Raw genomic sequence first — 10,039 nt, forward strand, 5'->3', positions numbered from 1 at the left:
CACATGATTTTATTGTGAAACAATCACATACAAATCTTTTTGAGTACAGTTATAGCCAGTTTTACAACTTTGTTACCATGACAACGTAACATTGTACACCATAAAACGACCGTAAAAACGATTTAAACTACAGCTCAAATAATACATGGTTTAACAGAAGAATTAATGTAAGTGCTTTCATAAAATTATAAGCTTCACATTTCTGCCATTAAACCCTCCACTGTAAGTGCCTCACTGTAACCTCTATTTTTTGCTTCTTCTTTTTTTAAAGGAGGGATAAGTAGAAATTACTTTTTTTGTGGTAATCAACATTATGCCACAAATGCTGTTGATTGAGCTCAACTTGTATTGAACCTGAAATATTCCATTAATGGGTGTTTTCACCTAATGTAACTGCCTTTTAAATTATGAAAATAATACATTTTAATAGCCTGTTCAGTCAGGAAGGACCACAGAGACCTCAAAATAATCAAACCAACTTCAATGTATAATAAATGTCCAAACTTATTTTATTGTATTCACATCCATTCCCCTTATGACTGTACAAATGTGAAGAGTTTTGCGAATATACAGCCTATTACTAAATACAACATTGTCTTAAAACAGACAAAACCATTCAATTAGAGCTGTTGATTTGAGATTGATCATGTCATGATTGCAATAAAGTCTTTTTCTGAAGTAGCATATTTCTGTCCTGTCCTACTGGAGACTGAGATCTCTTCAGCACACTCTGGTGGAGATATCCATTAAAGAAATCTGCTGCTGACAACTTTATCTTGAACTTCACAGTTTTAAATCCAACCCAGCCATCCTAAGAGAAACTGTTTGGAAAAAGAGACAAAGACATGAGAATGCCTTATTATGCAGTGCCAATTGTACAACAATGCAATTTAAGCCGTTACAATGCAAAATAATGCACAACCCCAATTCTGAAAAAGTTGGGACAGTATGAAAAATGCTAATAAAAACAAAATTGAGTAATTTGTAAATTCTACTCAACCTGTGCTATATTTTAGGACAACAGCAATCCACATACTGCCCGGTTTACAAGTGCATGGCTGCATAAGCAGAGTGTGCGGGTGCTAAATTGGCCTTCCTGCAGACCTGTCTCCAATTGAGAATGTGTGGCGCATTATGGAGCACACAATAAGGGAATGAAGGCCCTGTACAGTTGCGCAGCTGAAGACCTGCAAACTGTGCTTGCTAAACATCACAAACTTGTGTCTTCAGTGCCCAAACATTTAAAGGCATATTTTACCCAATAATGAAAATTCTCTCATCATTTACCCACCCTCATACCATCCCAGATGTGTGACTTTCTGTCTTCAGCAGAACACAAACAAAGATTTTTTGAAATACAGTATGTCTCAGATCTGTAGGTCCATTCAATGCAAGTGAATGGTGATCAGAACTTTTAAGCTCCAAAAAGCACATAGATAAAAGTAATTCATATAACTCCAGTGATTTTCAGAAGCAATATGATAGGTGTGGGTGAGAAACATACAAATATCTATAACTTTATAATATATAAAGTCCTTTTTTACTATTAATTCCCCTCCCTGCCCAGTAGGAGGCAATATACACAAAGAACTGAATCACCAAAAACATGTGAAAAGAATGTGAAAGTGGAGATTTATTAGTAAAAAAAGGATTTAATTATTGATCTGTTTCTCACCCACCCATCAAATCACTTCTGAAGACATAGATTGAACCAGTGTCATTTGAATTCCTTTAATGCTGCCTTTATGTGCTTTATGAGCTTCAAAGTATTTGGTACCCATTCACTTGCATTCTATGAACCAACAGAGCTGAGATATTCTTCTAAAAATCTTTGTGTTCAGCAGAAAAAAAAAAATAAATAAATAAAAACATCTGGGATGTCATGAGGGTAAATGATGTGAGAATTTTCAATTTTGGGAAAATTATTCCTTTAAGGAGATGTTAGATAGAATACTAGCCTTAATCACCACTTACTTTCACTGCATGTTTTTTTACCCCTCCATATTTTGAAAGGGAATGGTGACTGAGACTGTCAGTCTCTAACATTCTGTCTAACATCTTTTGATTTCCTCACAATACATAAAGTCACACAGGTTTGAAACAACATGAGGGCAGGGAAATTATGACAGAATATTAATTAAAGGTTGAACTATCACTTAAAGGATGCTTATCAGATTTGGATGAATCTGTCAATTAGAAAAGAAGTTTAGAAACCTTTTTCTAGTAATTATTATGGTGAAAAACTTGAACAATATCACACTGTCCCAAATTATATATAATGTTCAATTATATACTGAAGCAAGATCATGCTTTATTCATGCCTTCTGTCATTATTTCACAGTTTTTTACATCCTGCCTGAATTTAGTTCAGTGTAGTTCCAGCATTTTCAGTGTCAAAAGAATTTAGATAATTGGTTCTGTACACTAAGGGTAAATTGCACCTTATCTCTGTTTGGAAGCTTGTTGTCCATAACACAACGTCGCTCACATCTGTCAAATGCTGTGCATGCGCCAACCTTGCACGTGCAGAAATGCTCACAATCGTGATAGGCAGGACAAAACATTTGCACTTAATGTGGATGTTTACAAGGATTTATACAGTAGGCACTGATATGCTGCAGCGCTGATATAAAAATGTAAACTAACAAACTGAGGTCATAAGAGCCCACAGTTACAGATTCATGCTGAAAATGAATGAGTATCACCATGACACAGACAAGCCCACATTATCACAATCTCTAAAATTGTGTTACCTCACCGTGTTTTCTTAAGTTGGAGCTGCAATTTTAATCTTGAAATATATTCTTGTCTTGGTGTAAAATGAAGGCATTGTGTGGAGCGAAGAAATGTTTGTTTTGCACACTTGCTGCTGTAGTGTTGAACGCAACTTGAGTGACAGCCTGCAGCTGTGAAGTTCTGCTGTCGTAAGAGTCCCATTCAAAAATCTCAATAAATTACTTATTTATTAACACTGATTAAATTAAAACCAGTAATGCAACGACAGGAACGCCACCCATCGTAATGAAGTAAAAGTAAATATTTTCATCAGAAATGTACTTGAGTAAGAGTGAAAAGTACTGTAAAACATAAAACATACTCATAAAAGTAATTTTTTTTCCAAAATGTTACTCAAGTAAATGTAATGGAGTAAATGTAGCGCGTTACTACCCACCTCTGTCCATACTACTCCAGTGGTTTAATCCATATCTTCTGAAGCGATATGATAAGTGTGGGGGAGAAACAGATCAATATTTAAGTCATTTTTTTACTATAAATTCTCCTCCCTGCCCAGTAGGTGGCAATATGCATGAAGAATGTGAATCACCAAAAACAAAAGAAGAATGTTAAAGATGAGATTTATAGTTTATATTTATATTTAATACTTAAATATTGAACTGTTTCTCACCCACACCTATCATATCACTTCTGAAGACATGGATTACTTTTATGTTGCCTTTATATGCTTTTTGGACCTTTAAAGTTCTGACCACCATTCACTTACATTGAATGGACCAACAGAGCGGAAATATTTTTCAAAAATATTTGTTTGTGTTCAGCAGAACAAAGAAAGTCATACCCATCTGGAACAGCATGATGGTGAGAAAATGATGAGAGAATTAAAATTTTTTGGTGAACCATCCCTTTAATGTGTTTTTAGATGGGGCCTGGGTAGCTCAGCGAGTAAAGACGCTGACTACCACCCCTGGAGTCACGAGTTCGAATCCAGGGCATGTTGAGTGACTCCAGCCAGGTCTCCTAAGCAACCAAATTGGCCCGGTTGCTAGGGATGATAGAGTCACATGGGGTAATCTCCATGTGGTCGCGATTAGTGGTTATCTCTCTCAGTGGGGAGCATGGTAAGTTGTGCATGGATCACGGAGAGTAGCATGAGCCTCCACATGCTGCGAGTCTCTGCGGTGTCATGCACAACGAGCATAAGCCACATGATAAGATGTGCGGATTGACAGTCTCAGAAGCGGAGGCAACCGAGACTTGTCCCCCACCACCTCAATCCGGGTGGTGGAGGACAAGTCTCAGTTGCCTCCGCTTCTGAGACTTGTCCTCCACCACCCGGATTGAGGTGAGTAGCCGCCCCATCACAAGGACCTACTAAGTAGTGGGAATTGGGCATTCCAAATTAGGAGAATTTTTTTTTTTTTTAAAGTGTTTTTAGAAGAAATGTTGATGTTACACAGTGGTAAACACTGTGTAACATCAAAATGTTTTGGAGTGAGTTGCAGTCATGAGATTTTAAATGAGTATATTTTCAACAACAAAAAAACAATTACATTCACAAGGTAAAACATCAAATAATGTGTTGTTGTTGTAGTGCTTTCAATATAGCACAGGGTGAATAGAATTTACAAATCACTCCTTTTAGTTTTTATTTGCATATTCTATACTGTCCCAACTTTTTCGGAATTAGGGATGTACTTCTAAAACAATATCAACATTGAATGAACTATTTAGAATGATCACCATAATAAAATACTATTCCTGATGTGTTACATGTATATTATAAAATATTGTGTGCTGTCATATACTGTGTCACTGCATTCTGAAAATCCAATTTCATACCATTTTGTAATTATGTGCATACCTTGCAGGGAACAAGCAGGGTATTTGATTCTTTTTTTATAACAGACAGACCCTGGCACTGCAGATAAATGTGGAGCAGCTGCAAAGAAAGTGTGATCACTCATTGCAATCTTTTCATTAGACAGTAATGGTAAGTTTATCTTACAGCCAAAAACACAAAATTACCAAATAAGCACTCCTGTTACCTGGAAAAAGCACACTGCATTTGACAAAGTCCAGAAGTTTGAATGGATTACCCATCCATATGGTTTTCAAAGGAATCTGGTTTCATAAAAACATGTAAACACTTTGTTTAATGATGATTAAAATACAAATTATGTACATTTACATGCTTCTTAGAATCTTACCCGAGATCCAATAGCTCGACATAGTCGATCAATGTGGTCACAACTGTGTTCTTCCCATGTTATCCAGGCCATTCTGGAACTGATTTTAGGAGCTGAAGATAATAATTAAGACGGTTGTATAATGTAGTTTGTCTGTTTGAAGATCCTTTTCACACAGGTGGTCTTAAGGGTGCTTTAGAATTTGCAGAGGTCATTACTTATAATAACACACTTACCAAAGGTTGCACCATTTTTAGGTTGCTCCTTTCTATTGCTATCCTTTCTGGAAGGTGTCTTAAGAGAGTCCATCAACTGTTACAAACATAATCCATGTGAATCTAACCTTGCCATTAATTAAAAAAACTGTTAAAAAAACTGTTAAAAAAAAAAAAAAAAAAAAAAGGTGCAGAACACAGACTGTACAACCCACTGACACAATGTAAATAAATAATAATCTTGGATTACTGTCTGGATCTTAGTGACAAAAATGAAAAGTAGATAACTTTACAATCAAACACATTTTACCCAAAATTTCAACAAAAACTAAAAACATTTTCTTTATAGATCTTCAAAATGACAAAGGTGGAAAGAAGTTAATATTCTGGCACCAACAACTGCCAAAGTGGCTCCCAGCTCATCAGCAATGCAGTTCTTTGGAACCTCGTGCAGCTCTTGTTGGAGAATGGGGCCCACATCAAATCTGGAATAATGTGAAATACATTGCAGGAAAGAATTCAGTTTTAATATTAAGATATTAGTCTGTTAGTCCTACCATGCACAGTTAGATAGCATTTACCCCTTGGGTTTTATTTGCATTATAGTTACTCCCGTGACACTGTCACCATGTAGGACTGTATGGAAGATTGGAGCAGGTCCCCGCCACCTTGGTAACAGACTAGGTTGCACATTCAGAATCCCACTGAGGAAAAAAATCATACCAAATAATTATTAGTTCATGCTGTTCAAAATGTTTTGAATTCAAGTACTCTGGCTACAACAGACAAAAAAAACTGTACATTAATTCTGCACCCAAACATTGTACTCAGTCACCAAACTCAAGCTCATTATGCGAGTGCTCATTACTTACTATGGCATTTTGTTAATGATGTTCCCCTTAATTAAACAGCCAAAGGACACCACCACACCCACATCAAATTGTGCGCTTTAGTCCACATCTGGCCATTGATGTAGAGGAAGTTTGTGCTGCTCTGCATACTTCCACAATGGAGCATCACTAGACAATGTCACAACCTCAAGTGAATTTATGATTCCAGGTTTTGCGTCATCTCTACAAAGCAAAACAGCAAAATAATGAATGATGAAACAGGGCGATAGCACAAAATTGAGTTATACTAATGCAAACAGGACATCTTTACCGAGATGCATGTAGCAGTTTCAACGATTCTACAGCAAAATCGTCACTTCCAAAGAATAATATTCGCCAGGGTGGTTTTGAAGAAGGTTGTGTTTGAGTAACAATAAATTTGCGTCTATTTAAAAGAAATACGTCTCTCCTGTGTTTGACATGACTTTCACGAAGACAGGTCGAAATCCAGTGTGTGATACAGTTCCTAAAAAGTCCTTATGAGAGTAAATGTCCTTTGATCTATGACTTTTAAATTGTTTAGGCTCCACGTCCTCTAATATAAGGCTTTACACTATCATTATAGCCACCGACACCTTAATTACAAAAACATTTAATAAATTCAGTCAAGACTGTCCAGACATTTTTCACAGTTAGGGGCCCACATTATGTCCATTATAATAATCCGTTTAACTAAACCAGCTGATTAATGGTGCAAGGTTATTGAAAAGCGTTATGTACGCGCGCGTCGCCATGATGAAGGTGGCGTCATTTACGCTTTACTAAAAAAAAAAAAAAAAAAAAAAAAAAAAAAAGAGAGAAATCCTTGAATAATCCCCTAATACGATGAACATGTCTTCAGTTTCTGAGTTCAAAGTAATTGTGATGCTTATTTCTAGGGCTTAAAGTAAAAAGTGTGGTGCAACCGGAAACAGTAAAATAAATACAAGCGTCGTTAAAGCGTAAATTCTTGAAATAAGAAATGTTGACATAAGTAATCTAGAAAAAAAAAAAGAAAGAAAGAAAAAACATTTTAGATTGCGGTCACGTGACGCCACGTGAGGAGCAGACGTGTGAGTGGCTAGCTCTGCACACTTTGCTGTTTTTTTTTTAAATTATTATTATTTTCATGTTATAACCGGTGAGATTCGATACATCCAGTTACATATTTATTCTTTGAGGTAAACATGGCAAAGAAGTAAAAATCCTCAGACTCTGGAGACATTAAAAGACACTTTTAATCAGGATCTCGCTGTAATACGTCGATCGATTGCAGCGATGGAAACAAAATTCCCTGAGTTGGTCAAAAGAGTGTCAGATGTTGAAAAACGAATCGATTATCTGGAATCTTTGGAAATGGAATTATCCGCTAATCCGCCCGCATCCAAAACAGACTTGAAATGTATTTTGGAAAAACTTGAATATTTCGAAAATATGAACCAAAGGAATAACATATGAATTGTTGGAATTCCTGAGCATGAAGAAGGCAGAGATATGGTGAAATTCCTAGACGAGCTCTTCCCGAGTCTGCTCGACATAACAGGCCATAAACTGGAAATCGAGCGAGCTCACAGATTTGCTGAGGGAGACAGGCCCCGATAAATCCTGGCCAAATTTCTGAGATCATCTGATAAAATCTCGTGTTGTGCCAGGCGAGGAGCAAAGGAAAGCTTTCTTGGAAGAATCGCAATATTGTCTTGTTCCTGGACTTTTCGACAAATTCGACAAGAGAGAAACACGATCGGTTCAAGGAATGTAAGAAACTCTTACATCAACGGAAGATTGCTTTTGCTCTGATGTTTCTGGCCAAACCAAGAATAGACACCAAGGACGGCAGCAAATTAGTTTTATGCCCCAAAAAGGCACTGGCCTTCATACAAACTATATGTGAGTGAACTGACTTGCTGTTCAGTATCTCGATTGTCTGAGGAATCTGGGCGCCATTTTTGTTTCTTTCTGCGTTGGCTCTGCCTATTGGCTGGAGTTTGGTTTGTGGCATGACACTCCAAGAAACTTTTGCATTGACGGAAGATCGCTTTTACACTGAAGTTCCCAGCCAGATTGAGAATGGACACTATGGATGACAGCAAAATATCTACATGCTCACATAAAGGACGTCTTTTATAAAGTTGTCAGACTGAGTAAGTCATGAGTGAATTAGACTCGCTCAATACACATTTGATCATCCGAGGAACCGGGATCCCTGTTTTGTTTCTTTATGTGCTGGCTCCGCCTAGCGGCTGGAGTTTGTTTTGTGGAGTATTTTTAAGGGACATTGGAATGATTACGTCATCTGCTGCACTCATAACAGCCGGCTCACTGAACAATTGTCTGTCTGTCCGAGGAAACTGAACGGTTTTATATCAGCTGGAGTTTGTTTTGTGGAGGAACACACCTTCAAGACAGTTCTGTGAATGAATCTACATGTTCTTTGTGTTTATTCTGCCTGTTGGCTGGGGTCTGTTTTACGAAGTATTTTCTGTTATGTAATGTTGCCTCACAATATTTGTGCAGAAGCACCAGACTTGAGTAATCCAACAGCAAAGTTGTCACGGGGGCTCTCGTATGCGTACATGGACTCTTTGAGTTTAGAGGGATTGACGCCGGTTGGCGCTGTCGTGCGCGGGGTTAATGTGCACGTTTTTCTTTTTTCTGTTTGTTTTGTTCGGGGTTTGATTGTTGCATTAATGGTAAATGTGGTCTGTATAATCTTGCTTTTGACACAATTTATTTTTTCTATTATATCAAAATGTCAAATGTTAATATGAGTGTACTATCTCACTCCACATAGAATGTGAATGGGTTGGGGCACCCCATAAAAAGAAGGAAGGTTATTTCTTAAGCGTAAGAAATATGATATAGTGTTTCTTCAAGAAACGCATCTTTCCCCGCAGGAAGCTGAAAAATTTGTGAAGATATGGGGTGGACATGTTTTCTTTAGTGCTGGCTCAAGTAAGAGCAAGGGAGTCATTATATTGATTACTAAACATTTACAATTCAAATGTCTCAAACAGATTAAAGATAAAATAGAAAGAGTCATTATTGTTTTTGCAGACATTCAGGGGCAAAGGTTGATTTTGGCTAATATTTACGCACCGAACGCTGATGATCAGGGCTTTTTTATAGATCTTGAAGGGATGTTGCAAACCGCTAGCACCCCTCATGATATAATATTGTGGGGAGACTTTAATCTTTTGATGGACTCAGTCCTTGATCATAGTGAAGCAAAAGTGTGTAAGCCCCCTAGAGTAACAGTGACACTTCACAGGATGTGTAAAAATCTTGGTCTTGCTGATATCTGGCGACTTCTGAACCCATCTGGTAGGGACTATACATTTTTTTCATCAGTCCATTAGATTTATTCTAGAATAGATTTTTTTAAAATATCTAAATCCCTCATTTCATCTGTTGTTGATTGCTCAATTGGAAACATCTTTGTCTCAGATCACGCCCTGGTGAATTTAGAGGTGTTGCCACATACAGAGAAAAATAAATCATATAGTTGGCGCTTTAATGTATCCACTTTGCAAAATCCTTATTTCCAACAAATGTTAAAGGCTGAAATCAATGTTTATATGGAGACCAACTGGTCCTCAATATTCTCTGTGGGCGTGGCTTGGGAGGCACTTAAGGCGGTTCTTAGGGGCCGGATCATGCAGTATGCCTCATTCATCAAAAAATCCAAAGCACGAGAACTTGTGGAGTTGGAAGAGAATATTAAAAGTGCCAAGGCAGAGCTGAAGCGCCGAATGTTGTCTGATGGCCTCAGAGAATTGACCCGACTGAAATATAGATATAATACTATTTTGTTGTTTGTTGTTCAGGGCAAGACAGTCATACTTTGAGTCGGGGGACAAAGCAGGGAAGCTTCTGGCTAGATATGTAAAACAGAGAGAGTCTTTTTCTACCATTTCCTCAGTGAAATCTGCTGGTGGTGAAATTTTTACCTCAGCCATTGATATTAATAATGCTTTTAAAGAGTTCTATCTTGATCTCTATAGTTCCACGTCTTCATCTACTGATGAATATA

The 10,039-nt window shown here is 37.3% G+C and overlaps 1 protein-coding gene across 1 annotated transcript; it reads right to left on the reverse strand.

Annotated features, from left to right (window-relative positions):
• Positions 1 to 678: 678 nt before the first annotated feature.
• Positions 679 to 7,150, reverse strand: LOC127447268 (methionyl-tRNA formyltransferase, mitochondrial-like). The gene is made up of 9 exons (XM_051709043.1): positions 6,302 to 7,150; positions 6,013 to 6,213; positions 5,722 to 5,844; positions 5,538 to 5,625; positions 5,162 to 5,237; positions 4,947 to 5,038; positions 4,785 to 4,860; positions 4,601 to 4,678; positions 679 to 821 (listed from the first exon to the last, which is right to left on the reverse strand). Exons 2-9 carry the CDS (start codon positions 6,018 to 6,020, stop codon positions 784 to 786), a joined length of 579 nt encoding a protein of 192 aa, XP_051565003.1. The 5' UTR covers positions 6,021 to 6,213; positions 6,302 to 7,150; the 3' UTR covers positions 679 to 783.
• Between the last annotated feature and the right edge of the window lie 2,889 nt (positions 7,151 to 10,039).

Source organism: Myxocyprinus asiaticus, chromosome 1, assembly GCF_019703515.2.
Source record: "Myxocyprinus asiaticus isolate MX2 ecotype Aquarium Trade chromosome 1, UBuf_Myxa_2, whole genome shotgun sequence".
NCBI classification, from domain to species: Eukaryota; Metazoa; Chordata; class Actinopteri; order Cypriniformes; family Catostomidae; genus Myxocyprinus; species Myxocyprinus asiaticus.

Bases quoted from the DNA above. Each gene is read 5' to 3' on its own strand.
- LOC127447268 (XM_051709043.1), bottom strand. The intron at 5,626-5,721 runs GTAAATGCTATC...ACATTATTCCAG, and splicing joins ATGCAAATAAAACCCAAGGG to ATTTGATGTGGGCCCCATTC. The intron at 822-4,600 runs GTATGCACATAA...TTTTCCAAACAG, and splicing joins CCCTGCTTGTTCCCTGCAAG to TTTCTCTTAGGATGGCTGGG.